The sequence below is a fragment of the Fonsecaea nubica genome (assembly GCF_001646965.1).
Source record: "Fonsecaea nubica strain CBS 269.64 chromosome Unknown Scaff40, whole genome shotgun sequence".
In the NCBI taxonomy this organism is placed as follows: Eukaryota; Fungi; Ascomycota; class Eurotiomycetes; order Chaetothyriales; family Herpotrichiellaceae; genus Fonsecaea; species Fonsecaea nubica.
Window position 1 is genome coordinate 198,661 of NW_019173713.1, and position 22,832 is coordinate 221,492.

Genomic DNA, 22,832 nt, shown 5'->3' on the forward strand with positions numbered 1-22,832 from the left:
CTTGTCCCCAAACCGAGCCCGATCTCCGAGACAGGAGACAGGACAGCAAATCGTAAAGGACATACCAAGTCCCTATGGTACCGAGTACGGTACTCGGTGCGTATGTAGGTACATCCTTACTTCCGAGTCCGGCTGGGTCCAGTCCCAATCCCAGTTCCAGGGATACTTGGTCCTGCTTGGTGCTTATTGTGACGACCAAGCCCACCATGTCACTTCATGACAGGACAAGACAAGACAACGCCGGCAAGACGGGCCAGGGTCACCAGGGCTGCCAGGACAAAGACTCCACAATAATGAACAGAAAGCTGACATGGGTTATTTCCTGCTAGAGTATCGACATGACATGCCAATGTCATCGCTGTCTCGAGGCCTGCCTCCATGGCTCCATGATATCTCCGTCCGGTCAGCTCACTCACTCCTCCCTCAAGTCACTGCATAGGGATCCTGGTGCGACTGCTGTTGCTGCTGCTGTTGCGGTGTCCGCCTTGGAGCGGGCTGGTCCGTTATAGAGAGAAAAACAAACAGGCAAGTGTAAGAAGTGGAGACTTCAAAGAAACACGTCAGTGTCGTGTCGGTGAACCTGATAAATCAAACACAACGGCAAAGTCGGTATGCCGTCTTGAGTGCCCAACAAGCAACGAAGATGTGATGGGCCTTTGTCAGTATCCTCAGTCGCTCGCCGATCCTTCGTACAAGGCGACATGTGATGTGACAAGAGCCACGGAGGTCTCGTCTGACTATCTAGTAAACGACGACCACCGAGAACGGGACAGGAGATAGGAACAGCGGACTGCAGATTGAGTCGAATGGCTGGGCAGCTGGTCGACGGTAAAGACAAAAGGGACAAAGACACTGGACACAGGGAACGACCCAACCTCATCAAACGTGCATTCTGTTGTTTTCTGGCCAAAAAACAGGCCGCAATGAGACTCACTATCCTGTCAATGTGCTGTCCAAGCGCCCACCCATCACAATTTATCATTCTTGTGGACAATCTTGCTGTCTCTTCCAAATTGTCTCTCTACCTCGGGCAGAGTTCGGCTACCGTCGGAGAACTCCAGCTTGTCAATCCACACCTTCGCCTGCTCGAAAAAGGACATTTGAATCATGTTCTGAAGCGACGAACGCAAGATGATCATCTCCACGCCCTTCCATTTGCTGGGCAACCGATGAACCGCGGATTTGGCGGTGGACCCGATGGCCGCACCGAGACTTTGATTGGTAGTGGAAGTAGGGAGAGAGGAGCCCACGAGGTTGTTTTGAGCACGGGTCTTCATCGTGTCCAGCGGGTAGGTCTGCAAGACAGCACGTCAGAAAAAAAAGGAACAGACTGCTGGGGAGAGCATACCACCACCCAAGCACCGACGCCGCAAAGAGCCCCCGCCATCGCAATCGCACCCGCAGAGTTAGCCTTCTCAGCCCCGTAGTACGAGTTGAGCGATTGTTTCGTTGTCTCGTAGACCCCAAAGTAGATGCCGCTGCCAATGACATCTCGGACCAAATGCAATCGGAACCCAGTCCAGAGGCCCAGAGGACCCTGCCGCGCGATGATTCTCTTCATAGACATCCAGGAGCTGACACGGCCGACGTTCTTGGGACCGGCTGGGGTTGGTGCTGCCGAGGTATGATCAACCTGCGAGGCCATGAGGACTGATGTTTGCGTCGCGTTCTTGATGAGTTCGACCGGAGCTGAGAAATCATTAGAATTTGTCTAGTCTCAAACCTCTCTGAAGGAAGCCCTACTCAAAGCGACAGCTGTGACAGCACCCGAGACCATTCCTGCTCCAGTAAAGCACGTCATGGTGTAGATATCAGGATAAGTGCCAGGCTTATTGACATGTTGAAGAGGTGATCGACCTGTAGCTGCTTCGATCCAGCCATCAAATGTGTACTTTGCCTTTCGGTAGATGGAGAAACCAAGCGCTCGGGAAAAGGTAATGGAGACTAGCGGGTTGAATGTACCTGAAGCTGTCAGTTTCTGTGACCTCTCGCCGGTGGGATTCGCTCTCACCGGCCCAAAATCCACGAATGCCTTCAGTACGGTAGGTGTATTTGGTAGCTTCCAAGGCATGAGCGAAATGACGTCTGCTCGCTGTTAGCATGGGCATAATCCGACTTCCATTCATTCGCTTACGATTGCATGCGGACTTTGACATTCTCAAGAGGAGCCTGGAGACGTGTCAGATGGCGAATTCCATGAGGTCAATTTCAAGCCACTCACCCCTGCAACTACGGCCAAGGCACATGCGGGAGCGGACGAGAGAACCTGTCTGTACTTTTTGGTGTAGTAGATTCGAGTATCAGTCGAGCTCCAGCCCGTATCCAGCTTGGATGGGGCAGCCATGGCTATCGGTGGTTGCGATGACTTGGATGGAAATTTGGAAGTTGGATCGTGGGTGAGGGGCGAGGAATCGTCGGTGGGTTTGCTGGCATGATTCATCGCCCCGGCGATGATGGTCGTTTACGGACCACAGTACGGGCAGAAAATTCGACGTGCGTGCGTACGTGCGACCTTTTCTGTCGTCGGGCACGGCGAGCACAATCTTATATTTCCACCAGTGTCCAACTCTTTGCTCGCAGAGACGCACAATGGGCTGCGGGACCCGATGGAACGCAAGATAGATCTCTCAATCGCTGTGACTGAGAAGATCTCTCTGCGTTCCACACTCCATCACAGGCCTGGCGTTGTTCGAACTCTTTCTCCCTCGCAACCAAACCGACGGAGGACGGCTTCTGTCAGAGCACAAAACCACTTCCTGGAAACGGCACCGAAGCGTTCAGCAGTGAAATGGCGTGCTGTGACAGCCGACAGGAGGCAACTCCTTTGTCGATTGAACAGGTATAGCAGGAAGTGACCTCTCTGCGGTCAGGGGGGAGACTGTGGGAAGCTGACGATGGTGCAGACGGCGATCTTAGAGGGGCAGACAAATGTCTTGACCTCACTGTCCAGGATCGAACAGCTGCTGGTTCACACGAGGCGGATTGCTGTTCTCGTGATAAAGAACAAGCGTCGAGAGGTCCAAATGTTTGCACAAGAGAGGGAGAGGAGAACAAAGCAGTTCTAGAGCATCAAGGGCCGAGCAAGAATGAAAATGCCATGTGCAATGAGTCTGGCTTGCACACTGAGAGGTGGGCTTGCGAGTGTGGGCATTTTTGGGGGTAAGGAATGAGATGCATCCAGCCGTGGGTTGCTATTGGAACAAAGCATCAGGTGGGGGTTCCTAAGAGTCTGTCGACCAATCCGCCAGCACCAAAGCCAATCCGTGACGTCGAATGCACTTCAGACCTCGCCTAATTGGACTCGATGAGCATCCCTGGGGCTTGGGTTGATGCTTGGTTCATCATTCGGCCCGTCATGATTCGCATGTCGATTGACCATTTCCAATCACACCATGCATTGCTCTGTGTCAGGATAGGTTTTGTTGGACAATGGGCATGCGAGCGGAACGGATACCGTGGATTTGTGCGAGCAAGAAAGAGTGGAATGGATAGAGCGGGGGAAACAGGGGAAGGAGATGCAGGGACAAAGAGACGGTGAGCCAAGGATCCATTGGCGGGAGAGGGAGTACAAGTACGAGGTACACAGCTCGACAGGAATTGATAGGAATTACATACCTACATCTAGTAGGAAGATGTATGTTGCGAGTCAGTGAGGGAAATCATGTGCCAGGTATTCCCTCTGCGCCCCTCGTCGGCGGTGCCTGTGTCTGCGTACTGGCGTACTGAGTCAAGTGTACCTGATAAGTATGTAGGTCGGTCCGAATAATAATAGGGGGGCAATTGGGGGTGCCACAGGCCTCTACCGAGTGGGCTAGTCCTACTCGCTGCAGGACCCTTGGCACCCCGCTCATCCACACCCCAAATGCGGCGTCTGCGGCGTCCTGTCGGTCCAAGACCTCAGTGCCGAGGTCTCTGTATCAAAAAATGCCGAAGACGAAACGAGGCTATAATAAAGTATCAGCTTACCAGAAGAATCTTTCTTTGATCACAAAACATCGAGTCTATATCTTCACTCATTATCTCCTTCCCCTCCCTGCCTCTGGTTTCCCCCGAGTTATCCAGTTGTGTTGTTCACACGCAAATTGTTCACCTAACCTTTGCGATCGTTCCCCTCGAGTACCAACTCCACCTCCTCACACGCCACCAGACACAATGCCTCGCCAACCAGCTCCCGCCTACGTGCTAGGCGTCGGCATGACCAAGTTCATCAAGCCGCGCGGCAAGGTAGACTACCATGAGCTTGGATTCGAGGCCGGCATCAAAGCCATGCTGGATGCTCAGATCAACTACGACGAGGTCGACCAAGGTGTTGCATGCTACTGCTATGGCGATTCCACCTGCGGCCAGCGCGTCTTCTACCAATTTGGCATGACCTCGATCCCCATATACAATGTTAATAATAACTGCTCAACGGGCTCGACGGGTTTGAATATGGCCAGACAAGCGATTGCCTACGGCGCAGCCGACTGCGTCCTGGTTGTCGGTTTCGAAAAAATGTCCCCCGGCAGTCTACAAACGTACTTCCAAGACCGCGCGAACCCTACCGGCACCAGCAATGAGATGATGAAAGCTACGCGTGGAGTTACCAATGCCCCAGGCGCTGCTCAACTCTTTGGCAACGCCGGCCGAGAGTATATGGAGAAGTACGGCGCAAAGGCAGAGGACTTTGCCGAGATCGCCCGCATCAACCACGAGCACAGCAAGAGGAACCCATACTCCCAGTTCAAGGATGAATACACCCTGGAACAAATCCTAAAGTCTCCCATGATCTTCGAGCCCCTTACAAAACTCCAATGCTGCCCGACCTCGGACGGTGCCGCCGCGGCGGTTGTTGTCTCGCAGGACTTCCTCGATAAGCGACCTCACCTCAAGTCTCAGGCCGTCCTGATCGCTGGCCAGGCGATGGCCACCGACTCGCCAGACCTCTTCAGCCGCTCCAGCATTGACCTCGTCGGCTATCAAATGTCAGTGATCGCCGGTAAACGTGCGCTCGAGCAGGCGGGCATTACCCCCAACGACGTCCAAGTTGTCGAGGTCCACGACTGCTTCAGCGCCAACGAGATGTGCGTGATTGATGCTCTAGGCCTCTCCCCCAAGGGCAAGGCACATGAGCTGGTGAGGAGCGGCGACATCACATATGGTGGCAAATATGTCATTAACCCCTCGGGAGGTCTCATTTCCAAGGGTCACCCTCTCGGTACGTTCTTCTATCCCTCTTCCATCATTTGATCTTGTAAAGGTGGCTAACAATCCTGAACTATAGGAGCCACCGGCCTCGCCCAATGCGCCGAGTTGGTGTGGCACCTGCGTGGCTGGGCCAACAACCGCTTGGTCAAGGACACCAAATACTGCCTGCAGCACAACCTGGGTCTGGGCGGCGCCGTCGTCGTGACCGTCTACAAGCGCGCCGACGGCAAGCAAACCACTCCCGTCTCAGACCAAGAAGTCGCCCGCCTCACCGGCCTGGGATACAACCCGGCCACCGAGGCCAAGGGCTTCACGACCGAACAGGTCCGCCGGACAGTCAGCCAGAAGCAATTTTCCGACTGGGCCGTCCAGGACGTGCCCAGCAAAGTCCAGGCCCGGTTTTAAACCAGCTCTTCTCTGTACTGTACCATAACTGGACCGAACCTGTGCCTGCGTGCCCGTGTACAAGTACCTGTGTACGCGCGTGAGGTTCCAGTATATGGTATAGGAGTACGTAAGTCTGGGTCTGGGTCTAGGTCCAGGTCTGGCCCTCTGTGTATAGAATGAAAATCAAAGCACATCATGAACATTTTGACATTTCTCTTCCCGTTATCTCTCTGTATGTGTATGTGTCCGTGTCCGTGTGTATCTTATCAATTTAATCCGTCACACCTGGTATCCTCGACCCAGAACTGGTCACTTTGCCCCTGACGAAGCTGAATCCGAAGCTGGGCTGAATTTAATGGACCAGGCAGGCAGGGAGGCATAATATCAGGGGCGAAAAAGCGAGCAGGCAACGTCCAAAAACGGTATGCCGTCGGTTAATTATTCATTCCCTGCTACCTATGTACTGAATAATGGAACGGACTTTACTACGCGGTACTTCGTACTTGATGATGACATACTCCGCAGACAAGTAGAAAATTGTCTTCTGTCTCGTGTCTTGAGTCTTGACTCTCGACAGTTCTCTCGAATACAACAAAAGACATTAGCAAACAAGGGGGGGTATCATGTTTCTATCTGCCTTCGCATCATCACAGCCCAGCCCATGCCCTAGACTCCACAACAACGCATGGGTAATCATGTTGTTTCCTGTATTGATATCATCCCGTAAAGCACCCGTCATTGACTCCCCTCATGCACTCGATTTGCCGCCTGCCGTAACAACCCTTCCATCTCTCATTGTAACCACCCTTCGGTCTCTCGTTCTCGTTTGCAAGACGATTCATCTACCGTAACTCATCAGGCCTCGGTCTGTCGCTCCCTCTCACTCCTCACCAGGAGACGTCTGCTAGGCTTTGTCCTTTTCCAGGGCTGCACTCACTCCCTCCAGTGTGGAGGCTGTTGTAAACATGGTTTCACCTGTGCCATCGCCCGGCCCGTCAACAAGTGGACTGGTTGGTGCGGTGAACATCCCAGCTAGGTTCCCGTTCTCATTCTCCGATTCTCCGACCTTTTCCATGCCCCGATCCCTGTCTTTGTCCTTTTCCTTCTCGCGTTCCTTCTCTCTAGGACCGCCTATGCTTCCACTCAGACTGTCGGTTCGCCCATGGCCCGCACTTGCCCCCAAGAGATTACTTCTCACACTCGCAGTGTCGCCTCCGTATTTGCTTCCAATATAACTATTCCGCTCACTTGCCAAGGCGGGTGCGGTCACTCCACTTGCCGAGATCAGACTGGATCGTTCGGCGTTCAGGTTTGAGCGTGTGTTATGTGATGCATCGCCACGGAGCGATACCGTGTCTGCCGCAGCACCAGGGTGGATAACTGTACCGGACAGCACCGATAATGGAAGCGATTCGCGACTTCCCCCGAACATGGACGCCGGAGCGAGTGCTTTGATAGACGCGTTGGTGTCGACTGAGTTCCGTCGGCGGCGCTTGGACGAAGACGCCAGGGTGAGGATCGAGGCATCATCTGTAAGTACATTGTTGGCTATGGCGGAATGGTAGGTTGTCGGATGCGAATGTGGAGCAAGGTGCGCTGGTACAGCGGTAGCCGGCTGTCCACCAAAATAAACGGGATTGCTTGTTGCAGTCGAAGCATGAGTGAGCATATGTGTCCCACCGGGGTTATTGTAGTTGTTAGTGTTGTGCGACGGAGCAGCAATCGACTGGACCGTGGTCAGGGTTGTAGCCATAGACCGGACGGACGGCGCCGGTGAGGAAAATGTACTGTCTCTGCCGCCATCGGTCTTTGTAGCGACTGTCGCGCTTGTTCCCACTCCCGAAGGAGCCGCATCTGAAAGAGCGGTCTCTGCTTGTGTGGCCAAAGTGGGTGCTCTTGATTTATTACCGCCAACTTGGCTGTCGTGGGAGATGGACACCGAGTGTTTAGAGTGGGACTGGGACAGGGAACTGTGTCGAGACCGCTGGGAGGAGGTGATGTGCGTAGAGAACGATAGATGGCCATTGGTGGTATTACTGTGACTGTGAGGTTCGCCGATGCGGGAGGAAAGAGGATAGGGATTGTTTTTCGCAATATTGCTCTTCTTGGACTTAATGGTCATGGGAAGTGTTGCGTAGCGCCGTGGACTCGCGCCATTGTCGGTGTTCGAGTCGGTATGAAGAGTCTTGAGGTTCGCAAGTCGGCGCATCCACGTGGTGAACGGTCGTCGGCGGCCATGTCGGTCTAGTTGGGGTCAAGTTAGAGTGGTAGGAGGAACGGTGGGCCGATGCCTACCATGAGGCCTAGGAGGCGCTTCAGTAGAAGCCATGGAGGAACGAGTCCAACTCTCGAGTAATGAGGGCGAGAGGACAGTGGTTAGATGATGCTCGCAAAGTTAGTCCCTCGAGGGTGCGCAGAGAGTTAGTGAGGATGGTGGGAGGTGAGTGTGGATGAGGTCAGGCAACCAGGTTTGGAGTGGGCGCAGCCCCTGTATGTGTGTTGTACAAAGAGAGATGTACCCGATGACGCGCCGATAAAGACAGTTTCAACATGCACAAAGAGAGGATAATACACAACTGGCGAGAAAAGGAGGTCCAGGTCAACATGGGTTACTTTTGTAGGTCCCTTAAGTTTTGGTGGAAATGAAGTGATCCGGGGAACCCAGAAAGTCTTGTCGCTTCAGATCGTCGGTTGTTTCATGCTCAGCCTCCTTCTCCACGTGGCAACCTGCCACCAACCTGCCACCAGCTCTACATAAAGTCGTCGTCGAAAAAGGACGCATCTCTGTCCTGGTTGCTCACCATGTTCTCCTCCTTCATAATGTCATCATACGCATGATCCTTCTGCCATCTCAACTCTTCCCGTCGCTGTTTCTCCTCCCGATCTTTGGCCTTTTGTTGCTCCCGCGCTATCCTCTCGACCTTCCGTCTCTCCCTTTGGTCTGCTTCTCGCTCCGCTCTCAGGTCCGGGAACCGCTCTTCGCGAGTCTTGTTTAGTCTGTTGACGATGGGGTTTTGCCTTGCCGGCACGTGAACCTTCTTGACCATCTTCGGGTCGTGGAACGATACTTGACCTGTAGCCATAGACGCATCCTTTCGCAGATTCGACCAGGGCGTGTAGATGACCGTAATGTTGTCTTTCTTATTGCCTGGAGTAGACGGTCAATCGACTAGTGTTGTTTCCGTCAATATCTCTTCGCTTTACCTTCAATAGAATTGGCTTTAGTCAATTGTGCACAGTCTTCGAGCAGTGCTGATGGAATCGAGGTCCACGATTCACCGGGTTTTAGTCTCAGATAGACGTGAGCACTCGACAGGTTGTCAACGTGAAACTAGCCACATCAGCGAAGTGTGTTCCGGGCCCAGTCGTGTGCACAGTGATACCCTTGGTAGAGTAAGTCTTCCTCCATCCCAACCAGACAAAGCAGAAGTCTCACCAAACATCCTCATCCCAGCCAAATTTGATAAGATCCTCATCTGTACTCACGGTCAGATATCTGTGATGCTTCGTCGTTTGGGTAATGCACACTTTCAACCTTGTCTTTCCCCACGTAAATAAAGGCCGGCGGATCGACTGCCGACGACTTGAAATAGTACACCATCTCGGCTCCTTCGACGGGACAACGTGTGGCGCAAAGTCGGCAGGAAATGGGCAGTCGACAGCGAGTCTCAGCAGGGCGAAGACTTTCCAAAGCCTCCTATAAGAAAGTGCCCAAGACGGTGGCACATTAAGGGGATTAATTTGATTCTGTAGTCTCGAATCACATAGCACCATCGGGATTTGTTCGAGTGCAAAGTGCGTACTCGACTATCTGGTTCTCCGTATCTTAGTCCGAACTGCGCAGCATTTACCCCCCTTACGTCGTTATCATTGTCATCATTTTACACCCTATTGGCTTCAACCCTTAATCACCTAATAAATACTTCCCCCTGAACTCAATTCGGAGCTGCGTCCTTGCGACAACAAACGCCGTCACCTCTAAGTGGGCTCATATCCCGGTATGAGGACGCTCGACAACATAAACCAACGAAACGGCTCTACTAGACTGATATATTTGTGAGTCACGCAAATGCTGGTAGTATTTGATGCTGGGCATTCATGATGTCCTCCTGGGTCTAGACTGGCATAGCTCGTGGGAATACCCTAGGCACGCTTCTACATTTTTCTACAAGACCTTATTAATGACAAACTTGATGAGAATAGCTATCGTCAGGACATTCATAGCTCTCTGCATCTGGAGACTTGACAAAAACAGAACCACAACAAGTAGCCTGGAGGGCCTTGTGAGGCAGAACCTTGTACAGGTGGACAATCCACAGTGCGACCTCTCAAGCAAGGTGCTGACCGAGACCCCAAACAGTCCAGTGAGACAACCAAATCCTCGCTGGACAAATGTGAAGGGAAAAGTGCGACTCCCAAGCGAAGCGGAGGTTTCGGCAAAACCACTTGCCTCCGCTTGCCTGATCCGGAGCCAGATCAATTTGTATTGTGAACCGAGTACCTCGTACACCTTTCCCCCTCCTGGATACACATGGCCAGCATCAGGGTCGGGCTCTCTGGATCAATCGTGAAGATTTATTAGCTCCGACGCTTTCGTGAGGCTCGTCGATCTGTCGTGATCCGAGTGGGTCGGCGTGAGCGATCCCTGAGAATTGCTGACACCAACCGCCGGGGTTGTAGTTGTCGCGTCCAGACAGCCTGGCGAAGTACAACACCCACAACCCGGCAGGCGAAGAGAAAGGATGAAGCAGTGAATCACACAAGGACGACGCTCTCCACACCCGTACTCTCGCCAGAGACAATGACACCAACGAGTGCAGTGGCACAGGTCCAGATGCACCAGCATCTGTTGGCTAAATCTACGATGTCTTTGCCGAATTTCAGCAGACCTTCAGCATGGCCAGGCGGAAGCCAAAGGCGGTGGTTGCGACTCTGCGTGACTGCCCAAACCGTGACGGTACAGCAGGCTCTTTGCAATCTCCTGTCGGTCGGGGCAAGCCTCGATTAGCTGCGGACGACGGTGTAGAGGCGATACGAGGTGATGCTGGCCGCCACTGATTGCCAAAGGGACAGATTGAGAATGGGTCCCCCTTCCAACCGAGACGTGAGAGCGATGGACAAGAGACACGGACCAAGGACGTCCGGTCCCAATGTATTTCCATGTTGGCCAGCGACCGCTACTCGGGTGAGTTCCTATATCGGCGCCGTTGAGTCTCGCCCTGGTGCTGACACGCGGGATCACAGGAAGTGCTAGTGCTTTTACGGGACGTTCGCCCTCGCCGCCCTTAGGGTCGTCCATGAGGCTACTGATGACCCCAATCACCTATCCCATCCGTTGTTCTTTCCGATGATGGCGCTCGTCGCAAACGGCCTCGCCGTGCAACAAAGGAGACGTGGAAGGCAAGAGAGGTCAGAGACGCATGGGAGAAGTTCGAGGCCAAGACGTCTCAGACGTCGTTAAATCTGTACTGGAAAAGGTAGACTCACTTCATTGGCCCTGACTTAGGTAAAGTGGTTGGCAAGGTGGCAGGCATCCAGGAGGTCTATCGTGGAGAAGATGATTCCGTCCAGTGCCTTGTCACAATGGAAGCCATCGTTGATCGCGATGGAGAACCTTGTTGACGAAGAACTACCGCGACGATGCGAGGAGCTGTTCAGGAAAAGAAATGGCCACCAGGACGTGCAGAGAAGGGCTGTGGTCAAGCGGCAGACCAGGAAGATATGAGGCCATTCTTATTCACCCTTGTTTGGCCTGGTTGGGAAGATGGGTGGAGGGATTGACTTGAAGGGGTTGACTTTGCTCGGGCGCACGAGGACTATGAATTATTTTGACCATGTACTCAAAACTGACCGATCATCCAGCTCTTACGATGAAGAGAGCATTTCCACAGGCCCATGCCACCCATTTGTCGCCCATCTGGCCAATCCTTTGGTATTGACGCCCATATATGCCCTTTCCAGTTGCCGCAAAAATCGACCGGAGGCAATCCCACCGTCAAGCGCACAAGGTTGATCGTCCCAACACGTAGTATTTTGGGTAAGACTTGTCATCCAAACGCGTGTCTACTGCGGGTTCCTAAATATACTCGAGGATCAAAGGGCCATATTTCCCTTAGATCACTTTCATCTCTTATGGGTTCATCGTCATCAGGATCTGCGTTAGTCAATACAGCTTCTAGCATGTTTGCAAACATCTCCTTCTGTGCCAATAATGTTGTTTCCCAGGCTCCAGACGGGACCCATCCATCGGAGGCAATGTCGAGCAAGCTTGACAGATCGCGTTTCAATTCCTGCGCGGCCACAAATCTTTTGTATTGTTGATGAATCATAAATTCTTCAGGAGTAGGTTTTGTAAATGGGCATGAGCCTGGAAGACCAAGGCTTGCCCAGTGCTGAGACGTCTCAATGAGTTCGTGAAGAAAAGCCACAGCACCATCCTTCCAGGTTCGATAACAATATCTAAATGGCCGGAATAGGGACTCATCTAGTAAGCGGGGACCTGCCCACTTGGGGACGAGAAATTGGACGCAAGCGTCAAATACTTTTGCACATAGCTCACTATTAGAGTCGCTTTGGCCGGAGGGATCCGAGGTGCTCATCGCAAAGTCCGGGATGTGGTCTGCGTACCAGAATGCTGGCTCGACGCTAGCCGATTGCCAGTCGATGATTCCAGTAACCACGGTGGGGTCATCTTTCGAGACGAAGATATTTCTCTTGTGTAAGTCAGGGTGGAGGAGAGTCGGTACAGCCGCGTTCAAGATTCGTGAATCCTCAGACATCTTCTTGATCACAGACCGGCCTGAGTCAAGGAGACGAAGGTGATCAGATGGCGATCCCTGATATCGAGTTCGGTGCTGGTGGTCAGAATTAGGAGGGATCCTAGCAATGCCAGCGTCAATCAAACCGTCGCAGTATGCGAGGAGGTCCTACCCTTAGGCTCGTCAGGAATTGATATACAGTCGAGAGAAACACACTCACATGGTCCCTGATTCGGCTTCGTATTGTGGTAGTATCTAGGCTCCGCGGGGTTGTAATTCCAATACATTGCCCCACAATGAGGGCCAATGCAGAAATCTTGATTCAGTGGAACCTTTGAAGCAGAGCTGAGACGAGCAGTGGCGTGATATAAACTACCGTATGCTGGAAATTCCATGTTCGCAATTTCCTTGATCTTTTGAACGATAGCGTAGATACAGCGAATCTTCTGTTCTCCGGTCATGTTAGGCCATATTTGGTGTAGCTGGATACCATCAGCGTGTTCCATGATCATGTATTCGGTCCCGATTGAGGTTGAGGCATTGCCGTAATCTTAGCCCTTCCCCACTAGGGTGAGTCGGCGTCGAGAATTGGTCCTCCCGTGGCCAGGTGCCAGGGCGTTTCGGTCCCCTGGAGGCTGAGGCACGTGATCACAGGGCGGCATCACCCTAGGCCGGAAGCAGGGTGAGCCGGCTGCAGTTTTCCCACACTTTGGCCCATCCAGCCTGAGATATCTTAGGTTGTAATAGACAGGTTTCCCTCTAGTCTCTGCCATTTGTGACTCCAAACACCAGGTGAGGACTTCGAAAATCCAAGAAGAAACTCTCTGGTCAACCTATCCTACTCAGACGTCAGACTCAGGAGAAGTCTTGTTCGAAGAAGCGCAACAGACTAGTCAGCCTTGCTGCTACTACCAAACAGCTCACAAAGCTCAGATCACAGAGTACTCGGTACACTTCGTTCATTCCCGCATTAGTAGAGGTGCATATTCATAATCAGGGAGTAAGCGGCAAGCGTCGATCCTGGCACTTGATGAAAAGCAATCGCAAAGAACCGGCAAAACGGCAAGCAAACTTCGGCTCCCCACCACTGCAACTTACGTATATGAGTAAGCTCTTGAACAGAAATTGCGGAGTATCGGCCCGCAACGTGTAGAGTTGTCGGATGGTATTGTCTAAATGGACCATTAAGTTATGTGGAAAACATAGAAATAGCCATGACTCGAGACTAGACAAGGTTGCAAAGGCTCTTGTGCAAGGTTACTTCATGATGCTTCGTCCCGATCACGAACTTTCTCTCCGAGTTTCTCTGACCTGGACCATCAGAAGAAAGCTGTGGTTCGTTCAATTTCCCGACGGGCAAGATGCAGCTTTGGCGTTGAGCCTTTGAAAGGCCCAGCGTCAGGTGTTGGGAGTAACAACAGTAGCCAATCTCCCAGAACTTATGCAGCCATGGTTCGGATTCCAAAAATCGAGGGATGCAGCGCCCGCTGAGTGGGTTTTGGAGTTGGCGGGACGTGTTGGGCAGAAGTTGGTCCGTCTTTCCATGTTCTGTACTGCAGCCATTGGCTCTTCAAAGAACCATAAGAATGTCGTATTTCTTTTTGATCCCATTCCAGAGTCTTTTCAGATAGACTGGCGTCTTTTTGCTTGATGCTGGATCCATGATGGTTCCACTTTACATCACGACTTGGACAAACCCATCATCCTCAATCAAACCCATGTCTCGCTTTCCAAACAGCAGGTAACTGCGGAGGAGGGGGCTGCAAAGGAGAGGAGTCGCTGAAGTATCGAGGTCAAACGCACCCGATCGGGCTGGGTTGACGGAGGTGGAGTGACGTTCCGAGGTTGCGACAGCAGGTGCAGGAGGAAGACAATGCACGCAGCTCGACGTCAGGGAGGGCGGGCCAGCGGTGCCGGCGAATCGAGGATTGTTGTCTGGATCATCAGTCGTTCTGTAGCTCGAATTAGAAGAAATTTAGGTTGAATAGCGCAAGAGAAAATAAGAGCCCCCGCATAGACAGGCGCAGGTAGAGCCGCATAAGTCAAATGAGGCAGGAGGTTGTGGTCCAATGGTGAAAATCATGGTGGATGTGAGAGTGGCCGCCGAACGAGGGAAGTGGCATTGTGGTTGCAGATGGGACAGGCCCAGGACAACTGTCTTCCTGTTAGTCACCCTTGATAGCCTGGCAGCTGCCTGGCAAGCTAACTTAGTTCTTGGGAAGGCCGATGAATACCTTCCTCCCTCTACCCCCTTCCATTGACTAGTTACGGTAACACCCACCAAGCCCCCTCGTCTGGCTGTGCCGGCTGGAAACCATCTTCAGCTCTTACCAAAGCCCTTTACGAGGTTTATTGACAGTCACCGAACCTCGAGCCCAATGAGTCGTTAGTCCGTATTTGAGTAACTCTGGAGGAGACCGACCGATGCCCGGCTTTCCCCTTAGGCACACAGCAGACAGCCAAAGTCGGCGGAAGCCCCACGGCATCCTAACTCCCCTCAGTGTCCACTGTTGAAAAGCGCGAATAGGAGGGAGCCATGCGTCTGATCCTTCGTCGGTAGGCAATGCCTGACTGCATGTCCTTGCACTTTGGTCACTGACGTCGCAGCTCGTATAAACAGAGTGCATCGTGGCTGTGTCAACGGTTCTGCGAATAGTTACAGAACACCCGGCATCCGCGGTAGCCCGTCTGCACCTCTCCTGCTACCTCCTGCGCCCAAGCTGCGTCCATGTCCTCCGTATCTCCTAAAAAGAAAGCACACCGCGGAAGCGTCACTAGGATTGCTGGTCGAGGAAGTTGTCTATTTCAGCACCCACTGGTGCAAATTCATCCAATCGGCTGGCCACGTCAAGCAACTTGCTCATTGCCTGCCGCCATCATCCATTGGACGTAGCAGAAATACGTCGTTGACCACTCTCCCTCGTATTGACTGCAGATTCGGTAAGCATTGGGTTGGCTCTGTAAACCACACCATTGGTTCGAAGAGCTTTGCCAGCATCTGCGCTCAGACAGAGTTCAACTGAATATGAGTCGCATGACATATACCAAAACCTTCGGGAATTCATATGCTCGGGAGACGGATGATCTCAAGGGTCCTCGGTTTTCCAATTCCGCAGTAAACATCCGAGCTCGGAATAGAAATCAGCATACTCGGTATATACATTATCAGCTGGAGCAACACCATGTTCATCACAAGCCGAAGGGGAAGGCACAGAAGTTTGATTCGCTATATTCTTTGAAGCCTAGTATTCTGGGAGGCAGCAGAAAAGAAAAGCAACAGAAAAAAACACAATCAATCAGGTCGGCCATTTGAACCTCGACAGACAAATACCTTCTCGCAATGGTTTACCTAGCCCACGGCCCCAGAAGGGACAAATCATCCTAGCCTGTGAGCGGCAGATAAGTCTCTTACCGTCCGAGTACCGCCATTGGGTGGTCCGGGCGGACCGCCCAGTCATCTTCTGTGCCGCATCCACCAGCACTTGACAAACACCCTGGCTGCCTGGGAAATGGGGATCGGCGGTGCAGCATCCTCGCGTATGCCGAGCAAAGGTCACAGGGAGCCCTGCATGCCCTGCGTAGCGTGTGGGGTGGTAAACATGGTGTCGAGTGTCATTCGCTACCACGTTTGAACCTGCTGAATGCTTGCAGACGAGTACATCCCGAATGTGATGCCTCACTGTCTGTCGAATCTTTCGTCCATGTGCATCCTGGTCGGCCCGCCCCTGCCATCGTCCCATGCAATGCCATGTCAATCATGATTTTCCATCTGATCTCGACATTTGGACCTTCTTGGTACAGCTGGGGCGGATGAATCTGGATGAGTGTCAAAACCCCCGTGGCAGGTTTGTCGTCTTTACAGGGACAAAACACGGCTGAAACCCAGGCTGACCTGCCAGCCACGATCTCGGGGTCGACAGTGTTATCACACGCAGGGAAACAGATTGTCGAGGCATGATCGATCTTCGGTTTGCCCCTCCCAAACAGGCTGCGCGCATTAGCTTTGTTGTGATAACTTTTGGGCGAGTTTGGGCTGGTGGTGGAATCGGTGGCTGAACCATTTGGCAACACCCCTCCAAGCCTCGCACCTATGACCTTACCTCGGGCTCGTTCGAGGATAATCGCCCGATCGTAGAGCATCCATCCGAGTCGCTATCCCAGATTTGAAAAAGGGTTCTGCGTGCTTGGACCCAACCAGGGCACAAAGCCCAGGAGGGCACAATTCAGCATCCCCGACACACGTGTACACCTGTTCGCATTCCCACTCTCCGTCGTTCCACACCCCGAATCCCAAAGTTTATGACCAGGTAAGTTTTGATGGCTTGCGAGAGCCAAACTCGAGGGCCTCGATAGAGTTCCAATGGTGGTTCGGAATTCACCCGGTCGGCGAAACATGGAGCTGGACTGGAAGTGCTCATCCAGCTGGGTCACCATCACATGTGTTTCGAGGGATTGCTGCATGATCCGAGAGTCGATACTAGCTTTTCCGGCCCTTCGCTACCAAATCTCGAAAAGCCGTTGGCTCTCTGGGGGGAAAAGGAGCCGACCCTGGGGGATAAAGAGGCATGCTTTTTGGTCAGCTCTGGTCACCACGAGTTCTTCTACTCCGTCACATCACACGGCGTCCTGGTGGCCCTGCTCCATCCTTGCCCCAGTCTTTCTGTTCGCGAAAGTCTAAAATCCGAAAACTCAATCCCGACGCAAATCCACATCGAGGAGTAATGGGTCTTGACCGCCTATCGCGGCGCCATGATGAATTGCCCTGACAAGATAAAGGCCATTTTCAATCTCTTGGGCTCCGTCTTCTGGGAAACCCGACTTCACCCCAGGTACCGAGTAAATAAATCGCTACTACATACCCCGGTGTGCGTCCTGATGGTGGCACAGACGCATTCTGCTGAAGATCGCTTTGGGCAACATCAGGTCATGGTGCTCACCCCTCTCGTTCGTGGTCGAGTGGTAGTCCTTCACGTTGCATAATCGGACTCGACTCGACAGTTCACTTCATCTGTGCCTCTCTAGCCTATCAGACCGTGCCCCTTGAACAGGGCATGGTCACAGTGCACTTGTGGGGCGTGTTCTTGCTGTCTGTCAACCGAACGAGTATATTCCTCTCTGTACGACCATCCTTTCTGAGTCCTCGCTCGTGTCCAACCTTCCAAAGAAGCAGGGCAGCGCCTCCGTGAGGCTTTGACCCGGCTTAAAAACCCGGGCGTTTGACTTAAACCTTGACATGCTTCTTGAGACCGATACCGCCTTTGACGTCAAGAGCCTGACGGAGAACGCCTGTATAAGTTTCTTTGTCTCAGAAGCAATTATCCCTTCGACAGTGTTGCGCCACCGACGATGTCTCGGACACCTCAAATGACGGTTCGACAAGCACTTCAGATTGCTCAGACCAGTCAAACCGGCGACATGGATCCACAGGTTCTCCAGATTTTAGAGAACTACCTCTATCAGCTCTGGACTCGCATTCAAGCACAGCCGGATACCTATATCATGGATCAACTGGAATTCCCAGTGTTCAATCACTTTCGAGCACGCAGCGAATTTCAAAACGAGACCGCGAGGAAGGCAATCGGAAGATATTGGGACAACCGAACTCCCGGCGACGGTTCTTCAAACTCGGTACACCGTCACTAGCTCGAGAAGTGGAAGCAGCTCTAGTCGATGCTGTCTGAGGGCTGGGTATGATTCTTACAATCATTCCCTTTCCTGACGACTTCCACTTCCACTACCACTTGGTGGCCCTGTGGACACACTAGAGAGTTCTGCAAATAAGCATCAACTCAGCTTTGCACAAAAGCAGGGTTTTTCGGGACATTTCTCGGCTTTCGAGATGCCTGTGCGTAATGATACCTGGGAATTGAGAGCGGTGGCCCATTCTTACGGAGGTGAGAGCCGTGGGTTACCGCTGTTATACGGGGGACTTGGGGAGGCGGGAGTGACATGATTGGACATTTCTACTCACAAACATGGTTCACGTGTCCCGGGAAGTCCTAAGCAGGAGGGAGAAAAAAGGCCTGCATCGCCCTCGTCAGCCTCAACAATCGCCTGTCACCATGACCTGGACTCAGCAAAGCTATAATTCTTGACAGTCTTTCTATCTCTACAGATCGCAGCGCGCTGTCACCCGTCCTGAGAAGGAATTTAGGCATTTATGACTCTTTTGGAGTGACTGTATAAGTGATGTATGGCGCTGCTCTTGTCCTTAAGGCCAATGGACTGCGAACAAGTTACCTGCAAAGAGTGGGAAGTGTCTTGCTGAAGGGGCCAGCCTTAGCAGACAGGACATATCATCAACCTCACCCAACCCGTCTCCTCGGGGCTTTTGACTCAGGTTATCATGTCAAAGAATGAGGGTTGTGACGAATGCTCTACCAGGTGAAACAGCAGCGGCAGCATGACAGGTAGGAAAATGTTGTCGAACCACATTCCAGAGCTAACATCGAATGCTTTCAAAGACCGTGCACCCACCACACCACTACTACCCTCGTTTATCTCGTCGAAGGATGTCTGACTCCTGCTCTCTGCCCACGACCTCCAATGAAGCTACAAAAAATGCTGTCCACAATACTTTTCACCTTCTTAGTCGCAGCGCCTGCTGCAAGCAGACATGATGATCTGGCGCCGCATGGACTGGGAAGACTACTACACGCTCCTGGAAGACGCGATTATTCGCGCCGCGACGCTTCAAAGGTTCGAAGACACTACACATGTCAGTTGGCCATCGTTAACAGATCAACAGCTAGTATCGCGACAGTCATCTCCTCCACTCACGACCGATCCAGACTGCACCTTGTATGACGGATATTTCTATGTCACTGCCCGAAACTATACTTGGCAGTTGCAGTGCTCCAATACCTACGATGGCGTTATCCTCGCTCAAACTACGGACACGACTGACTTGGGCTCCTGCATCCAAGAGTGTGTCAATTACAATCGCCAGAATACCCCGGGGGCTTGCTTAGCAGTCACCTTCAATGGTGCTTTTGCCACTGCGGATACTGTCTGCACCCAGTTCAGCGACGTTATATCGGTTGGAATCGCGTCTGAAGAAGGAGGTATGCATACTCAGCTTCCTGCTAGTCACGAGGGAGATGTGACACACACCATCCAGCAGAGCGGTGATGTTGTTGGCAAAACCACTTTGCAAGGGCAGTAGAGGTGCCGTTTGAGCTCAGGCTGATTGGGGAATCCAGGTTTCGTGAACTCAGCCCTGTTGATACTTGGTCCAGATGGAGAGATTTTTGCCACAGTAAGTTTTTGCGAAGGTGCATTACTGTGGTTTGAAGACCTTTGATCGAGCTTCACTTTCAATTCTGACAAAACATCAGCCAGAACCAGACCCATCATTCTCTGGAGCGCCCACCGGGCAGCCAACCGCAGACCCGTTACCTTCCTCGACCACAGCAAGTTCGACTGGAATCACCACGACAAGCACACTGATATTGACAACGAATTCTCAACCTGCGAGCACATCATATGCGATTTTGACCACCACGACCACTTCTACTAGTACGATCTTTGTCGCATCATGTACTGCTGGAACTGCTTCGTGTCAGCCTAGCACGACAATTTCTTCCTCTACACTGTCCTCTGCAGAAGGCCCAGGAATTTCCTCGAGCAGTCTTCAAACTACAAGCGCAACTTCTATAGATATCAGTGATGGAGGCTCCAGACCTGCCACAACTACAGGGCCAGTGTCCACTAGCAGTTCATCAAGAGTCATCACATTCGACGCAGGTCAGACAACACTGACAACGGTTGTACCCTTTACCGAATACATGGTCCAAATCATTGAGGTCTGTGCAGCAACCCCAACCCCATGCTCACAATCGACCAGTACAGCAACCAGTGTAGGGTTCAGGACGCAGATATCTTGCTCCCCGGGCCCTTGTATTGGTGTGGCTCCAGCTACAGGGTTTATGGTCGATGCCATTGCAACGGGAACTTGTATTGTTCCTTGATGTCGTTACCTTGGCAGGTCGTCTGGTGAGAGCGATGGCATTTCTGGCGACCGAGGTTCGTTTGATGGCAGACAGTCTGATTCTTGTATCTTTTAGCATTCAGTTGAATTCGTGCCACGAAGTTATATGACCCAATGTTAGTGGCTATAAGAGCTACACGTATTGTGTCTGGAGGAGCAGTGAAGGGGATTGTTGCGAGAGAGTTTCGGGGAAATCTTTAGTCATGAAATGGCGAATACGGATTCGGCGAGGCGGAGCGGATAATAGTCGTCCCGAAGATCTGCCGGGAGGGAAGAGGGTCCACCTGATGATGCTCTATCTTCTTTGACGCTTCTTTGACGCTTTTTTCAATTTCTCTCACCTACCTCCACACGGTGCACGGACCTATACCATCACGATTCGCCCTCTAGGCATAACTTGTTTCGCTACCGTGACCTATTGTCACATAAAACTCCTGCATAACAATGAGCATCCACGCTATCGACAAATGTCACAGCCTTGGTGCCAAAAATATAATTCGCTATGTGACGTGAAGCGCAAGCGGACCCCTTCATTGTCTCGTTCACCTTTGTTCTCGTAGTACTCCAATGACTTGTCGGTAAGTGAAAGGTGAGGAGGGCTCCATTGTCTGCCACACCCTCAAGGGCTAGTAAATCTGCCACTTTACTTCTGATCAGGAAAAGATATATCAGCTCCTCCATCCTTCAATCCTTACAAACTTTCCTCGCAACTTTTGTAGCCATCTTCCAATCCGCAAAGATGACTTCTTCAGCTCTTTTCTCGCTTGCTCTGACAGCATTCATCGCCTTTCTGAGGCTGGTGAACGCAGATTCCTCTCCAGCCTGCAATCCTCTGAACGGTCAGTAAACCTAGCGCCCAACTGATGCTTTGCTTCAACTTGCCATCTAACTACAAAATGTGTAGGCCCGTGCCCTGCGATTCCTGGGTTGCCAAATAGCGAGTATTTTGTTGATTTCACACAGCAAACCACGACACCTACTGACTGGATTCTCGCCGACTATGCTACAGTTGGCTACGGTTCTCCTAACGGTGCTAACTTTACCTTCGCAAAACGATACGATGCCCCGTATATCTGGACCCGCTTCTATGTTCTCTTCGGCCGCATCGAGGTAATTGTCCAGGCCGCCCCTGGTGCTGGTATCATCACAAGTGCCGTCATGATGTCGGATGACTTGGACGAGATAGACTGGGAGTGGTCGGGAAACAACTTTGCCGGGTCCAGTGGTGCCGTGCAGACCAATTATTTTGGCAAAGGTCAGGTTGGATATTCTGACCGCGGCTCGCAACCTGCCGTGGACGATCCTGAACACAAATTCCAAACATACACCTTGGATTGGACACCGGAGAAATTGGTTTGGTCGATTGACGGCGTTGCCGTTAGGACGTTGAAAAACACTGGTGCCACGACTGGGTCATACCAATACCCCCAGACACCATCCCGGCTGCACCTTGGCCTGTGGTGCTCGGGTGACCCAAGTACTGCTGCTGGTACTGTGCACTGGGGTGGAGGATACACCAATTTCAGCGCCGCGCCATTCTCAGCCTACGTGAAGTCCGTCAAGATTACGACGAGCAATACTTGTTCAAGTTGGCAATATCCTAGCCCGTTCGATGGCACTTGGCAGTCTGTGCAATGCACCAACCAGACACTTGCACTCCCATGTACTTATACTGTCGCTGCTGGTGATGACGGCTCTAAGATTGCAAAGAATTTGACAGTCAATGTCGATACCCTCAAGGCAGCAAATCCGGGAGTCAACTGGGATCAGTTGATGGTGGGCCAAGTGCTCAATGTACCGGGTGGTACATGTCAAACTTCAACTACGACGTCAATGGCTTCAACTACGAGTTCTACTTCCTCAATCACTTCCACGATGTCCTTTTCTCCGACTGCTTCCGTCACCTCGAACTCGAGCAGCTCGATGAGTGATTCATCTGTGTACACATCTTCAACATCAATATCATCCATGATGTCTTCCACACTTCCAATTTCAACTTCCTCGGGCACCATAACTTCATCAATTACACAGCCAAGCTCTTCAAGTACGCTGTCCTCGACAAGTTCAGCAGCAAGCACAACGGCTTCGACTCAGATCTCCTCCGGGTCAACCTCCGCTGTCAATGTGACCTCCACCTCAGCTTCAACCACAATCACATTGACTACCAGCGCAAGCTTCTCTTCTACTATTTCGATAACATCTGGCGCAAGGAGCAGCACCACAACATCGTCAGCTCCTTCTCAAGCAGTAAGCTCCTACACAGTGGTTGCCGGCGACTATGGTTGGGCTATTGCGAATTCGCTGGGCTGCTCCTGGGATGATTTGGAGGCTGCCAACCCTGGACTTGATTGGGATAGCTTGCAGGTTGGGCAGACTCTGAATGTGCCTGCGACTAAGGCTCCCGTCTCATCAACATCATCGCCTCCCTCTAGCTCTCCCTCTGATATTCCCTCTGATTCGATAAATGGAAGCCAATCGACATCGTTCATGTCGTCAACTGCTTCGGACTC

General features: G+C 52.2%; 7 protein-coding genes across 7 annotated transcripts; 3 read left to right on the top strand and 4 right to left on the bottom strand.

Moving 5' to 3' along the window:
• Positions 1-968: 968 nt before the first annotated feature.
• Positions 969-2,344, bottom strand: AYO20_06409 (hypothetical protein; the record flags this gene model as incomplete). The annotated part of the gene is made up of 6 exons (XM_022644700.1): positions 969-1,295; positions 1,349-1,689; positions 1,744-1,962; positions 2,012-2,085; positions 2,135-2,169; positions 2,222-2,344. The coding sequence occupies 6 exons, from the start codon at positions 2,342-2,344 to the stop codon at positions 969-971; spliced, it is 1,119 nt and encodes a 372-aa protein (XP_022499368.1).
• Positions 2,345-4,152: 1,808 nt separating this feature from the next.
• AYO20_06410 (hypothetical protein) lies at positions 4,153-5,592 on the top strand (the record flags this gene model as incomplete). Its single annotated transcript, XM_022644701.1, has 2 exons — positions 4,153-5,197; positions 5,264-5,592. The coding sequence occupies 2 exons, from the start codon at positions 4,153-4,155 to the stop codon at positions 5,590-5,592; spliced, it is 1,374 nt and encodes a 457-aa protein (XP_022499369.1).
• Positions 5,593-6,478: 886 nt separating this feature from the next.
• Positions 6,479-7,903, bottom strand: AYO20_06411 (hypothetical protein; the record flags this gene model as incomplete). The annotated part of the gene is made up of 2 exons (XM_022644702.1): positions 6,479-7,818; positions 7,870-7,903. The coding sequence occupies 2 exons, from the start codon at positions 7,901-7,903 to the stop codon at positions 6,479-6,481; spliced, it is 1,374 nt and encodes a 457-aa protein (XP_022499370.1).
• A 421-nt stretch (positions 7,904-8,324) lies between these two features.
• AYO20_06412 (hypothetical protein) lies at positions 8,325-9,175 on the bottom strand (the record flags this gene model as incomplete). Its single annotated transcript, XM_022644703.1, has 4 exons — positions 8,325-8,722; positions 8,779-8,882; positions 9,011-9,050; positions 9,103-9,175. The coding sequence occupies 4 exons, from the start codon at positions 9,173-9,175 to the stop codon at positions 8,325-8,327; spliced, it is 615 nt and encodes a 204-aa protein (XP_022499371.1).
• A 2,446-nt stretch (positions 9,176-11,621) lies between these two features.
• AYO20_06413 (hypothetical protein) lies at positions 11,622-12,353 on the bottom strand (the record flags this gene model as incomplete). Its single annotated transcript, XM_022644704.1, has 1 exon — positions 11,622-12,353. The coding sequence occupies one exon, from the start codon at positions 12,351-12,353 to the stop codon at positions 11,622-11,624; it is 732 nt and encodes a 243-aa protein (XP_022499372.1).
• Positions 12,354-17,678: 5,325 nt separating this feature from the next.
• AYO20_06414 (hypothetical protein) lies at positions 17,679-19,497 on the top strand (the record flags this gene model as incomplete). Its single annotated transcript, XM_022644705.1, has 2 exons — positions 17,679-17,960; positions 18,925-19,497. 2 exons carry the CDS (start codon positions 17,679-17,681, stop codon positions 19,495-19,497), a joined length of 855 nt encoding a protein of 284 aa, XP_022499373.1.
• A 1,564-nt stretch (positions 19,498-21,061) lies between these two features.
• AYO20_06415 (hypothetical protein) lies at positions 21,062-22,643 on the top strand (the record flags this gene model as incomplete). The annotated part of the gene is made up of 3 exons (XM_022644706.1): positions 21,062-21,161; positions 21,227-22,126; positions 22,354-22,643. The coding sequence occupies 3 exons, from the start codon at positions 21,062-21,064 to the stop codon at positions 22,641-22,643; spliced, it is 1,290 nt and encodes a 429-aa protein (XP_022499374.1).
• Between the last annotated feature and the right edge of the window lie 189 nt (positions 22,644-22,832).